The sequence below is a fragment of the Triticum dicoccoides genome, chromosome 2B (assembly GCF_002162155.2).
Source record: "Triticum dicoccoides isolate Atlit2015 ecotype Zavitan chromosome 2B, WEW_v2.0, whole genome shotgun sequence".
NCBI lineage: Eukaryota > Viridiplantae > Streptophyta > Magnoliopsida > Poales > Poaceae > Triticum > Triticum dicoccoides.
The window spans coordinates 673075285-673089659 of record NC_041383.1 but is presented as its reverse complement, the minus strand read 5'-3'; the positions used below and the strand labels follow the sequence as shown (position 1 = coordinate 673089659).

Below are 14375 nucleotides of genomic sequence, written 5' to 3'. Positions count from 1 at the left end.
TTTAAATGTGTGGCGACTCCTTTTAAGTATATTGATTTTCAAATATGAAAAATAACAAATCTATCAGTACTCGGGTTGGCCCATCTTACGCTCGCCTTCCATCTTGCATCAAGCGAGATATAGGAATAAAATCCTATATAATCTCGTCTTTGCGTCAGACTGTAGGCGTTTCGCACATGAGCGACTGAGCCGGGCCGACCCAGTTAACGCTTCGTAGATTCGACGTTGGTTCCGGTTTTGTGAACCTCAAGAGGTTCGAACCAGGGTTCTTACCAGTTTTGGAAGGTTCTTTATTTTTATATTTTCTGTTGTTTTCTTCACTGATTTTTTTTATTTTATTTTTTGTTTATTTTCTTATATATTTTTCACATATTATAAAAATATTGTAATTTCCAAAAAAAATCAAAAACTAGAATAAAGTTTTTGTGTTTTCAAAAGAGTTCTACAAAATATTCACCTTTAAGAAAAGTTTTGAAAAAGGGTTGCATTTTTTAAAAACTTTGAAATTTTGAAAAACAGTTCGTGTTTTCCAAAAAATGTTCATGTTTCCAAAAAAAATCTGAAGTTATAAAAATATAGGGGTTTAAAAAAATATCAAATTTTTAAAAAATATTCGTGTTTTCGGAAAATGTTAAGGTTTGTGTTTGAAAAAAGAAACAGAATTGGAGAAATGTTCACGTTTTAAAAATATCAAAATTTTACATATTGTTCGTGTTTTCAAAATTAAAAAAATTGCTTCCTTTTTCCGAAAAAATGTTCAGTTTTAAAAAAACGTTCGCTACAATGCTCGATCTCTGTTCGCTAGAAAGCACGTACGTCTCGCTCCTGGCTCGTGCAAAGAGCGTCAAATAGGAGGTTCTACATACAGAGCTCCTATTTTTTCTTCTCTTAGTAGGCAGCTCTACATGTGGGCCATTGAGGAGACTCTTGGTTTAGATGAGCCATGTCCTGTTGGGCCTGGATGCTAATGGGTCATGTCTGTGGGTTTGATTGCACGTGTGCACAGAATGTATTACAACGGGTCCCTTAGGCCACTTCCAATGCATAGGTGCTTAGATAAGGTGCTAAGCATATTAAAAAGTTTAGCAACTAATGTTCACAATGCATAGGTGCTTCACTTTTTGGTGCTAAGCTCCCCTCATGTAATGCTTTAACAACTAAACTATTTCATGCATTGGTGGGTTTCTTTCATTTAATTGCTTTTGCCTAGATTCACGTGCTTGGCACTCTCTTCTTTTTATTACCTTTCCACATCAGATTTTTTGCCTACATGGCAGCCTTAACACATGTACAAGAGGGAGCATTGAGGAGGGCCTTAGGACTGCTTGACTGCTCGTTTTTTAACACAGTACAGAGGCGCTCATATATACGCGCATACACTCACCCCTATGAACGCACACACGCACACCATACCCCTATGAGAACCTCTGAGAGACTGAGCTGACATATCGTCTTGAGATTTATGAAGTCACCGTAGGCGACTTGTAGTCGACGGGAACGTCTCCTCCCACTGAATTCGCATCGCCGAAAATTCTGAAATAAATCCAGAATAAATGCGAGCACCCGGACTTGAAACCTGGTGGGCTGGAATACCACTGTCCTCCTAACTATCCAACCACAGGTTGGTCCGCACAATTCGTTTTGAGTATGCAGCCTGCGTTACCCACTAGGGCATGGGCACAACCAACGGTGAATGGCGGCCCTCGACCAATGAGGCGATGCCACAACTGGCTATAGCAACTTGGCGAGGTTGTGGTCAATGGGGCCCGTCAACCAAGGCGAGGCCGTAACAACAACTGGGCCGGTGTGCAAATGGTGCCCAAGAAGAAGAACAAGTACGTGATGGAGTTTTTTAAAAGGTACACAATGGAAGATATATTTTTATTGTTGTTGACTATTATTGGACTAGAACATGTATTTCCGACTTTTATACATATGTACTGCTTTAGTACATACTAGGAATCAAATAAGGTAACATTTACTGTTCTTTTTTGGGCCAACTTTCTTCTGTCTCGGCTCTCTGAATTCTAAGTGAACTTTTATTTCTCTTTACTTTGTGGAGTTGAGATATTTCTTGAACAGATGCAATGAAACATCTGTAAGTCAAGCCAACATATCACACGATAGATTATTGACGTTTATAATCTATATGCTTTTAAAATCTACTATATGTATAGAATCATGTCATATCTCATTTAAAATGGCCACATTAGTTCTAGAGCAGAAAGAATCAACATAGTGCCGACGTTAACAATGGACAACATTACACGAACCATGGATCCAATCAACATACAAGATACATTTGATGTTTAAATAACTGGTGGCTATAGTTACAGAGATACAACTCCAGATTAACCTCATGAATTGCCCATTCTCTAAATATATTTCGTTCACAATGCGGTAAAAACAACAACAACAACAACAACAATAATAATATAATAATATTAACAACAACAACAACAACAACAACAACAACAACAACAATAACAATAATAATAGTAGTAGTAGTAGTAATAATAATAATAATAAAGTAAGTCACCGGTATAAACAACTCTTGTTGGGCGGGGTCCAATAATCCGGGCCGTTGCTATCCATGTACATCTGGGGCGTGCGGGAGAGTGGAACCAAGCACAACCCCCTACTCTTTAGGTCAGTCTCTGCATCTTCCTTCTCCCTCCCATCAGACCGTACCCATGGCTTGTAATCCTAAGGAAAAAAAAGGAACGACAACATAGTGTTATGTGAATGGAAACATTGTTATGTGTCAGGTGTATCAACCATAAAATTTCCACAAGAAACTGAAGAAGTTTGATGATGGCTGTGGATGGAAAGTGGGCTTATTATATCATTATTACTTTTTTTTGCGAGGAACTGGAAAAAGTTATAAAAGTATATTTTAGTCAAAGGGTTTAATAATTCATATGTAGATTTTGTGGTTTTACCTTGCTACTACACGACTTCATGTAAGGGTCACTCAGCAGCTGCATGCAACAGACAACGAAATAGTAAGTCAAACAGAAACAAAAGAAATGTTGATTCCCAGATAGACATGGAGAAAGTTTTCCATGTCGTATATCATGAACTGATAGAGCCAAACTACAAAAGGAGGTAGCAATGGGGCATGACCATGCATTCCATTACACAAAAGCAGCAACACTAGTGGCACTCATGCGGTGCTAAATACGAACAAAGCAAGGCTAGCATGGGGGCCCTCCAAAAAGGGGGTGCATGAATAAATTCATCAGCTATGGGCTTGTCGCTTGTGGCGCAACACGTGTCCCACAATAATTGGCTGCTTGGCATGAATATTCTCCTCTAACTAATATCGAGTGCGGTTGCGAAACATCCCTCTTGACAAATAAATAATTGCAGTGATTATCTTGCACGAGTCAGGAAAAGGATGGTAGAAAGCCCTCCATTATGAAAATGTGTTAAGGACATAAAGCTTCCACATCCTTTTAGTGATCATTTTTTTTTTGAGAATTTTTTAGTGATCATGTTGATTAAATAATCCTCACCAAGCATATGCGTTATGTAAAGGGATAACATGCTATTATATTAATTACTCCCAGCCCAAATTAATTAAGGCATATCAAGTTCAGAGAGATAGATTAAAATTCTAATAAACCTTAAAAAAACTACTCCCTCTCCCATTCATATTAATTGTTCCAGACTTAGTAAGACTTAGTACAAAGTTAAATGTATTCTCCTCTTTGTAAAACTACGAACACTCACGAGATCGGAAGCAAAACTAAATTACCTGCACTTGCTCATGCAACCACTTAATGTAATTTATCGCCTCATATAGAACTGATGCGGTATCGGTCTGTACAAAGGATGAACAATTTCAGTATTGCTTTTTTTTGCCTTCTGGCATAATTGTAGTGTAAATAAACATCAAACAGAAATGAACAACCGAACACACATATGTGCTTCAACACACCTTCCCAAATGGTGAAACCATCTGTTGAAGTGCAGTTATCTTGTGTCCTAACTTTACTTTAGGCATCTGGCCCTGTTAAATGGAAGCCTAATTAACTCATTAAGCAATGATAGTCTCATGAATGAAGAACCGGCAGTTTAAATTGGTTTGGGGAATTTGGTATCATAACATTGTTTCGTTAAGCTACGCGCAACCTTTTCACGGTGAACAAAGCATGCATAGCCCCTCCATTCAAATGAATAAGGCACACACGTTTCTCAAACTCCAACTCTGATCACAAATTAGATTAATAGTATCTATCTTTTGTGACATAAAAAATGTATCACGGAAAACTTTTTCAATACGAATTCAATGGTATAATTTTATTCACATATAATTCACATTTAGTTGGTAAAATTTCTGGTCTTGAAATTCAAGATGTGTGCACACCTTATTCATTGGAATGGACGGAGTATATGTTAAGCCATCATGTGTTCAAAGCATGCATATACGTTAAGCTATCATGCATGTAGTACTGCTTGTGATAAATATTGCTCTAAAAAATAAAGATTTAGTAATGAGCAGTCTAAATACTGGTTGAACTCATGCATGCATGCATGCATGCATGTCCCAATGGCGGATCAACCATGCACGCAAATAAGTAAAAGAGTGTAACACTGCCATACTTTGGGAGACGACGACGTGGGCGAGCAGGACTCGTGCTTGGACTTCTTCACGTTGCCTTCCGATCCCCTCTCCTCTTCCGCTCTCTTCTTCCCCTTGGTGGATAGCGCACTACTCCCCTTGCCACAGACGCCGCTGGTGCTTGTCTTCTCCTACGCATGCACACAAGTACAATATCATACATCGATCAGATGTCTCTGGCCTTGATCTTGCATGCATGTTTTTCTTACAGTACCGGCGACGACATCTCCCGCCCTTGCTTCTTGTACTCCGCCGACGACGTCTTCGCCGGGGAGCCGGAAGGCACAGGCTTTCCCATGCCCCGGCCGAACGATATCAAGCCCGACAGGCTCCTAGGGTCGCGACCATCATTTCTGCCCCACCGAACGTCCATGGCAACGTCATAAGCGCCGGCGCCGCCTCCATACATTCTGTTGCTGATGAGCCCTTGCATGGAGCTGTACCCCAGCCCGATGGGCCTCGTGAAGTCTTGGCTGCTGGTGCATCTGGTGCTGGCCGCTTCCTGCAGTATCGCGCCGTGGCCGCCCCCACCCATCTCGTGCTTGACGTTGCCGTCCGCGTCCAGGAAGAGGGCCTTGGCAACGTGGCCCATGGCGGCGGCGTTATCGCATGGCCCGGAGCCGCCAACGCGTTGGTGGTGGCCGCTGTCTCCGTGGCACGGGTTGGGCGGCGCGATGGACCAGTAGCCAGCGCCGGAGGCGGAAGGGAGGTGCTTGTCCATATTGGCAGCGCTGAACTGGTGGACGTCCGGCCATGCGCTGCCGCCACCGTACTCCATCTTCTTGAGATAGTCGCAAGCCGGCGGCTCGGCAAAGAGCTCCGTGGCGAGCGTCCTTGAGTTTAGCAGCTCAAGGAAGTTCTCGCTGTCGTCGTTGTGGGCGTCATGCACCACCTGCATGCTCCCCGCGACCTCGCCGCCGGTGCCCCTGAGTTATTCTCCAATAGAGGTAATTGAAAGGTGAACAAAAAGAGAAAGTGCACAACGGTACTTCTGCTTAATTAAATTAGTTTATGCACCTAGTCTTGCTTATTGTTCCTCAAACGAAAAGGTCTTTGCTTCTTTGTCATCTATCATTTGGCAATCAATTGCAGAGTTGAAAGCGAGAATGTAAAGAGGGATCATCTTTGGGAATTGGATTGAAGTAGTACTTTTCTAGCTAGCTACTCCCTCCGTTCCAAAATAGATGACTCAATAGTTAGTACAAAGTTGAGTCATTTATTTTGGAACGGAGGGAGTAGCAAGCAAGGGACCTGAATGCTTTGATATGGTACAACTTTCTGGCGATCCGTACTAAACAAGCGAATTTTAGTTGCTTCTTCAAAGCCTAGGAAATACTTACTCTGTCCTATTCCTATAATATAAGAACATTTTTCAAACTAAAATAGCTTGAAAAACATTCGTATATTACGGGACGGACGGAGTATATTCAAGCTTATACATTACTCCTTTCGTATCAAAATATAAGATATTTTTTGACACTTTTATAGTGTTAAAAAATGTCTTGTATTTTGATACAAAGGGTGAGGGATAATACTAGACACTAGACAGATTGGAGCATTTATGCTTTGGAGGCCTAACAAATTTTGTTCCAGCAGCAAGCGATCTCACTTATGTTGATTCCAATGTGATAGTTGCCTCACTTGCAACTCTACTTAATACTCCCTCCATCCCAAAATAAGTGATTCAAATTTATACTAACTTTGTATTAAGCTTAGTACAATGTTGAGTCATTTATTTTAGGATGGAGAGAGTATTAATTAGGTTTTGACCGAAAATATTTTACAGAACCATGGTTCAGCCGAACCTACGCTGGACACCATTGATTTTTAGACACTATTCATAAAGATCTATGCATGGTTGATTAAAAAATGCAGTTGTCATGCATGTCTATTCATGAGGATCCATGCATGGTTGATTAAAAAATATAGTTGGCATGTATATCACAGATCCACATGTAGTAGGATGTTAAATCGTACTGCATAGACCATAGGTTCGGCTGAACCATGGTCCTGAATCACGTCGAAAATATTTTACGGAACCATGGCTCAGCCGAACCTACGCTGGACACCATTGATTTTTAGACACTATTCATAGCATGGTTGATTAAAAAATGAAGTTGTCAAAGGGTGGAACCTATTTATCTAGCTAACTCGAGGCAGAGACGTAAACAAAAGTCCCTTCTAGATTTGCATTGTCGGGATTAATTACCTTTCCCATATCACACTATTTGAAAAGCTAACTAGCTAGCTCCTTTTTTCCTTGCTTTGCTTTGCTTTAGTTCCTCTCTTGCTTTCCCTAGTATGCTGCCACTGACTCTCTAGAATCTAGAGCATAGACTACAACCTATCACACTCATACGTAATACATATTCTTTCTATTTTTCTTTTTCTTCTCTGTATTAACAAGTGTGTGTAGTGTAGCTTGGTACAGGGAAGGGGAATAGAGATGAGAATTAAGCAACAAGGTTATTTAGATTGATCGAAATTAGAATCACACTAGCTAGGTAGAGGTAGACAATATATACTCTCGAGATTAGAATCTAGGCAAAGCGAGGCTCCTTTCTTTTTCTTTCGGACAACAGATAGTGGACGCATGCCGTCTTTTCACGCCCGGGCCGGGCCGGGCCGAGCCTTCGAATATGCAAATATTACTATTACGGTATTACCCGCCGAATATGCATCTAGTGATATGGTCCTGCTGTACTCACATGGCGACTTGGTTCCAGAGGTGGCTCTGCACGGCCGCAGTGGCGGCTGAGGAGTCGTCCATGCTGATGCCGGAGTGGTTGGTAGAGGTCTTGGTGAAGGAGGTCTGCATGGTGTCGTTGGAGGCGGACAGATCATCGGCGGCGCCGGAGGAGGATGTCTTGTGTTGAGCGAGCGGGGTCCAGAGCGGCGTGGCCGCTGTGGCGGGCGGCGGCGGCCAAGCAGGGGTAGTGGAATAGGGATGCATGTCGCGCCACCAGAAAGCCGAAGATGGAGGGTGCGGCGGTGAGCTCGCGACGGAGGCCTGCGAGCTCTCCTGGGCCATGCACTACGTACCTGCTGCTGCAAGGCAATTAAGTAGGCTTCCTTCCCTCTTCTTGGGCGGGCGTGTGACGGCCGGGGTAGAGCTAGGAAGGAGAGAGGAGGCCGGGGGAGGAGGAATTTGGCTTTGTCTAGAGCTGACAGGAGTTCGTGGGTGCCTGCGGGGGGCTTTATAAAGGAGGGGATGAGATGGCTATATGTGGGCGTGATGTCACACGCTCCGGAAGTCTCTTTGTTTGGACATCTCAATCCTTTCGGGACCTGGTTAAGCAATGCGCGTCACCGTTAGTCTACTACGAGTGAGCATCGGAAGTGTCACGAACTGAGAAATGTGAACACAACTTTGCGAGCGACTGGTCGGATTCCTCGCGCACGATGGCGCTACTGCCACGCCAGCGCCTAGGCTTGGCCGGCTTCGTCGCCACCACCTCCTCCTTGGCCTTGGCCATGACGCGGCTGAGCTTGACGTTTTGCTTCATCGCGAACTCTTTCAGCACCTCTGCTCGTACAACACGGATTAATGCAGAAGATTCCGTTAATCACTCTTCAGTGGAAAATAGAATAGGAAAGACGATGCTAGCAAATACTCAGTCCAGAAAGTTATTATGGATAAAGCTCCACTAAACAGCCGCGCTAGTAGTTAGAAAACGGCATGCAAGCGGACGGCGACAGGCACGAATCGCAGATTAATCCTCGTCGCGTCGCAACGTCCGTCGGAATACGTATACACGCCTAACAAGTTGACGCTGGAAAGCATTTTCGGTACGGCGCCTCAAGTGTCAATGCAAACGATCGAAGGGCTTGGAGTTATCGCACGCGACGTACCTTCGAGGCTGACGAAGCGGTAGACGCGGCCGAGCAGGAGCGTGTCGTCGGGGCCGAGCAGCTTGAGGTGCTTCACGTCCAGGGCAGCCGCGCGCGGCCGCGTCACCCATGGATGACGCGGTGTGTACGGGGTGGTGATCACGGCTGCGACGTAGTGGCCCGGGTTGGCCCCCATGACCTCCCCAGCCGGGAACGCTTAGTAGGCGAGCTGAGTGCGACCGCTGCCCAGGTGCTGGATCACCGCTACCGCCGCGTCCGCCACCTAGCAGTTACCTATGTCTGCGCACACGCAGCGCCAACACCCGGTCGTCGGCCACCTTCCCTTTCTCAAGAAACGGCTCCAGAATGCGTCCGCGCGCCTCGCTGCGTGCCCGGTCTTCTCCTTCCGCCTCGGCTCATGCCACGTCGCCGTCGTCACGCCGGCAGAACCAGGGACCATCTCCACGTCAGGCTCGCGAACCGGCCGCGTATCGCCGGAAAACCCACCGCCGGGCCCCAGCTCCTCTAGGCGCCAGCCCCCTTGTCTTCCCTCTTCGTGATCGAGATGGTAGCGCACCCATCCGCTGTATCTTCCTCCATGCCACCTGCACCACACATCTCTCTCCCGGCCAGCCACACCTCCCCCGTCCCACACCCACCTGCTGGAGCTTTTGTGCACGACCGAGCCATTGGGCAGGCGGCCACCGGGACAGCCGATACATGCCGGTAGATGACGGAGAGGGAAGATGGGAGTAGCAGGGCCGCGGTGGGGGAATAAACGGGACGCCATGGAGCTCTTTTACGCCAACTCCACCGCACGACCCCAAACGAACGTCCGGTTTGACCGGATTTTATCCCTTTGTGGCGGCAATGGGTTCGCCCATGTCCGCCTCTGCCCGTTGGATCGTGGGTGCACCCAGCGCGGCCGCACCCCAAATCATGTCCGTGTTGGACGTGATAAAAAAACAGAAAAACTAAAATAAAATGACTATAAAAAGTAAATAAACGCAGTTAAAAAAACTTAAAATATAATTTAGGGGTCATGGCCACAAAACAGTCCAGTTTCACGGTCCATAATTAACATAAAAACAAAATGAAAAACGCTGCCCGCGCGCTCCTGCCGCGCCCGTCGATGACGTGGCCATCGCCGTCTTCAGTGGCTGCCGGTGTCGTCGTTGTCGCTGACGAGGTCGACGTAGTCCGGCGGCGTCCAAAGGTGGGCCGGCGGTCTGTGGTGCGCCGGGGCAGGCTGGAAGGTGGCAGGTGCCTGCACCACCTCCTCCCGTGGCGACGCGTCCCACTCTGGTGACCGCGGCGGCGCGGGGCACCAGTTCACGCCCCCCACGGCGTCGGCCATCTGCTATGCTGTGCACGACCAGGTCCACCTCTGGCCCACTAATACGTCTCCAACGTATCTATAATTTTTTATTGTTCTATGTTATTATATTACCCCTTTTGGATGTTTATGAGCTTTATTTTACACATTTATATCATTTTTGGGACTAACCTACTAACCGGAGGCCCAACCCATATTGCTGTTTTTTTTGCCTATTTCAGTATTTCAAAGAAAAGGAATATCAAACGGAGTCCAAACGGAATGAAACCTTCGGGAGCGTGATTTTTGAAACGAACATGATCCAGAGGACTTGGAGTGCAAGCCAAGAAGCAGCCGAGGCGGCCACGAGGGTGGAGGGCGCGCGCCCCTATCTCGTGGGCCCCTCAGGTGGCCACGGACCTACTTCTTCCTCCTATAGATACCCACGTACCCCGAAAACATCCAGGGAGCCAACGAAAAACAATTTCCACCGTCGTAACCTTCTGTATCTGCGAGATCCCATCTTGGAGCCTTCGTCGGCGCTCCGCTGGAGAGGGAATCGACCACGGAGGGCTTCTACATCAACACCATAGCCCCTCCGATGAGTTGTGAGAAGTTTACCACAGACCTTCGGGTCCATAGTTATTAGCTAGATGGCTTCTTCTCTCTTTTTGGATCTCAATACCATGTTCTCCCTCCTCTTGTGGAGATCTATTCGATGTAACTGTTTTTGCGGTGTGTTTGTCGAGATCCGATGAATTGTGGGTTTATGATCAAGTTTATCTATGAGAAATATTTGAATCTCCTCTGAATTCTTTTATGTATGATTGAGTTACCTTTGCAAGTCTCTTTGAATTATCAGTTTGGTTTGGCCTACTAGATTGATCTTTCTTGCCATGGAAGAAGTGCTTAGCTTTGGGTTCAATCTTGCGGTGTCCTTACCCAGTGACAATAGGGGTTGCAAGGCACGTATTGTATTGTTGCCATCGAGGATAAAAAGATGGGGTTTATATTATATTGCATGGGTTTATCCCTCTACATCATGTCATCTTTCTTAATGCGTTACTCTGTTCTTATGAACTTAATACTCTAGATGCATGCTGGATAGCGGTCGATGTGTGGAGTAATAGTAGTAGATGCAGGCAGGAGTCGGTCTACTTGTCACGGACGTGATGCCTATATACATGATCATGCCCAGATAATCTCATAATTATTCGCTTTTCTATCAATTGCTCGACAGTAATTTGTTCACCCACCGTAATACTTATGCTATCTTGAGAGAAGCCACTAGTGAAACCTATGGCCCCCGGGTCTATCTTTTATCATATAAGCTTTCTACTTTTATTTGCATCTTTACTTTTCCAATCTATATTATAAAAATACCAAAAATATATTTATCTTATCATACTATCTCTATCAGATCTCATTTTCGCAAGTGGCCGTGAAGGGATTGACAACCCCTTTATTGCGTTGGTTGTGAGTTCTTTGTTTGTTTGTGTAGGTGCGTGGGACTTTTGAGGAGCCTCCTACTGGATTGATACCTTGGTTCTCAAAAACTAAGGGAAATACTTAGGCTACTATTGCTGCATCACCCTTTACTCTTCAAGGAAAACCAACGCAAGCTCAAGACGTAGCAAGAAGGATTCCTGGCGCCGTTGCCGGGGAGGTCTTCGCTCAAGTCAAGACATACCAAGTACCCATCACAAACTCATCTCCCTCGCATTTACATTATTTGCCATTTGCCTCTTGTTTTCCTCTCCCCCACTTCACCCTTGCCATTTTATTCGCCCTTCTTCTGACCGTCTTTTCGTTTGCTTTGATGTCTTACTTGGCTCGTTTACTCGTTTGGTTGGAATAATTGTGCATTTATTACTAAACAAAGAAGCTAAGATCTATGGATACTCATCTGCTTGCTAATCTTTTTAAGAGATTCAATTATGATGAACCAATTGCTAGTGAGTTTTGTGCACTAGATTATCTTTATGAAGTTTTGCTTGAAATTCGTGAATCTGAAAATTGTGATGAAGAACTTTATGAAGTGATTCACGATAGATCTTTGAATAAAAAGCATGATTGCAATGATTTTACTATAAATTCTCTTGATATGCCAAACCCTAAGCTTGGGGATGCTAGTTTTTCTATGTCTACTACTTGTTGCAATGATCATGATTGGAGCGATTCTTCTTATGATCTTGAAAATTTATTTAAGCCCCATGATGAATATGAGATTGATAATAGTGTTTGCAATAATATTGAAAGTGGGTTTGGAAGAGTGTCAACTTTAGATCCCACATATTTGGAGAATGTTCAATCATATGGTATTTTTGATAAAAGTCGGTTTAGAGAGGTCATGACTTTAGTTAATGTTAAACCCACTATTTTGAAAGAGTGTCAACTTCGCATGCATGTGGATCATGTTGGAAATATTTTATGTGATAGCTATTTTGTTGAATTTTCTTATGATCCTATATGTAATTATTACGAGAGATGAAAATATGGTTGTAGAAATCTTCATGTTACTAAATTACCTCTCTTCATGTTGAGATTGCTATCATCTCTTTGTTCTTCCTTGCATATGCTAGTTTTTGCTTGCCTTGATAATTTGTTTGCTTACAAGATGCCTATGCATAGGAAGTATGTTAGACTTAAGTGTGTTTGTCACATGTTTTATGATGCTCTCTTTGTGCTTTAATTCTTGTCTTTCATGTGAGCATCATTGATATCTTAATGCCTAGCTAAAAGGGCTTTAAAGAAAAACGCTTGTTGGGAGACAACCCAATATTTTTCCTTGCTGTTATTTAATAAATTTTGCATATACCTTCTTTTTAGATGTGTTTTTACGTTTTAGTTAGTGTTTGTGCCAAGTAGAACCTATAGGATAACCTATGGTGATAGTTAATTTGATTCTGCTGAAAAACAGAAACTTTGCGTTGATGCGTTTCTCGGTTATGGAGGTGATAAAGAGTTCGACGTAAAGAGTTGCGTTGATGCAAGCTTAACACCTATCCGAATGACTCTGAGTAGCAAACCGGATACATATAGTGGAGCAACCATTTGGAATAGCTCCAAGTGGAGCGTGGAAGCAGCATTTACAATATGACATAGAGATTTGCGAAGTACATACGGATCTAAATGTTGCAGACCCGTTGACTAAAACTTCTCTCACAAGCAAAACATGATCAAACCCCAGAACTCATTGAGTCTTAATCACATGATGATGTGAACTAGTTTAATGACACTAGTAAACTCTTTGGATGTTGGTTACATGGCGATGTGACGTGTAAGTGTTAATCACATGGCGATGTAAACTAGATTATTGACTCTAGTGCAAGTGGGACACTGTTGGAAATATGCCCTAGAGGCAATAATAAATTAGTTATTATTATATTTCCTTGTTCATGATAATCGTTTATTATCCATGCTATAATTGTATTGATAGGAAACTCAGATACATGTGTGGATACATAGACAACACCATGTCCCTAGTAAGCCTCTAATTGACTAGCTCGTTGATCAATAGATGGTTACGGTTTCCTGACCATGGACATTGGATGTCGTTGATAACGGGATCACGTTATTAGAAGAATGATGTGATGGACAAGACCCAATCCTAAGCCTAGCACAAAGATCATAGTTCGTATGCTAAAGCTTTTCTAATGTCAAGTATCATTTCCTTAGACCATGAGATTGTGCAACTCCCGGATACCGTAGGAATGCTTTGGGTGTACCAAACGTCACAACGTAACTGGGTGGCTATAAAGGTGCACTACAGGTATCTCCGAAAGTGTCTGTTGGGTTGGCACGAATCGAGACTGGGATTTGTCACTCCGTGTAAACGGAGAGGTATCTCTGGGCCCACTCGGTGGGACATCATCATAATGTGCACAATGTGATCAAGGGGTTGATCACGGGATGATGTGTTACGGAACGAGTAAAGAGACTTGCCAGTAACGAGATTGAACAAGGTATCAGTATACCGATGATCGAATCTCGGGCAAGTACAATACCGCTAGACAAAGGGAATTGTATACGGGATTGATTGAGTCCTTGACATCGTGGTTCATCCGATGAGATCATCGTGGAACATGTGGGAGCCAACATGGGTATCCAAATCCCGCTGTTGGTTATTGACCGGAGAACGTCTCGGTCATGTCTGGATGGTTCCCGAACCCGTAGGGTCTACACACTTAAGGTTCGATGACGCTAGGGTTATGAAGGAAGTTTGTATGTGGTTACCGAATGTTGTTCGGAGTCCCGGATGAGATCCCGGACGTCACGAGGAGTTCCGGAATGGTCCGGAGGTAAGGATTTATATATGGGAAGTCATGTTTTGGTCACCGGAAAATTTTCGGGTTTTATCGGTAATGTACCGGGACCACCGGGAGGGTCCCGGGGGTCCACCAAGTGGGGCCACCATCCTCGGAGGGCTGCATGGGCCAAGTGTGGGAGGGGACCAGCCCTAGGTGGGCTGGTGCGCCCCCCAAGAGACCCATGCGCCAAGAGATAAGGGAAAGGGAGAGTCCTAAAAGGGGAAGGCACCTCCTAGGTGCCTTAGGGAGGATGGACTCCTCCCTGGCCGCACCCTTCCTTGGAGGAAGGGCC

The 14375-nt window shown here is 44.5% G+C and overlaps 1 protein-coding gene and 1 pseudogene across 1 annotated transcript; both read right to left on the bottom strand.

Annotated features, from left to right (window-relative positions):
* Nucleotides 1-2373: 2373 nt before the first annotated feature.
* Nucleotides 2374-7780, bottom strand: LOC119365529 (transcription factor bHLH123-like). Its single transcript, XM_037631168.1, has 7 exons — nucleotides 7336-7780; nucleotides 4842-5553; nucleotides 4609-4758; nucleotides 3944-4015; nucleotides 3761-3826; nucleotides 2943-2981; nucleotides 2374-2706 (listed from the first exon to the last, which is right to left on the bottom strand). Exons 1-7 carry the CDS (start codon nucleotides 7656-7658, stop codon nucleotides 2536-2538), a joined length of 1533 nt encoding a protein of 510 aa, XP_037487065.1. The 5' UTR covers nucleotides 7659-7780; the 3' UTR covers nucleotides 2374-2535.
* Nucleotides 7781-7947: 167 nt separating this feature from the next.
* Nucleotides 7948-8918, bottom strand: LOC119361126 (annotated as a pseudogene).
* Between the last annotated feature and the right edge of the window lie 5457 nt (nucleotides 8919-14375).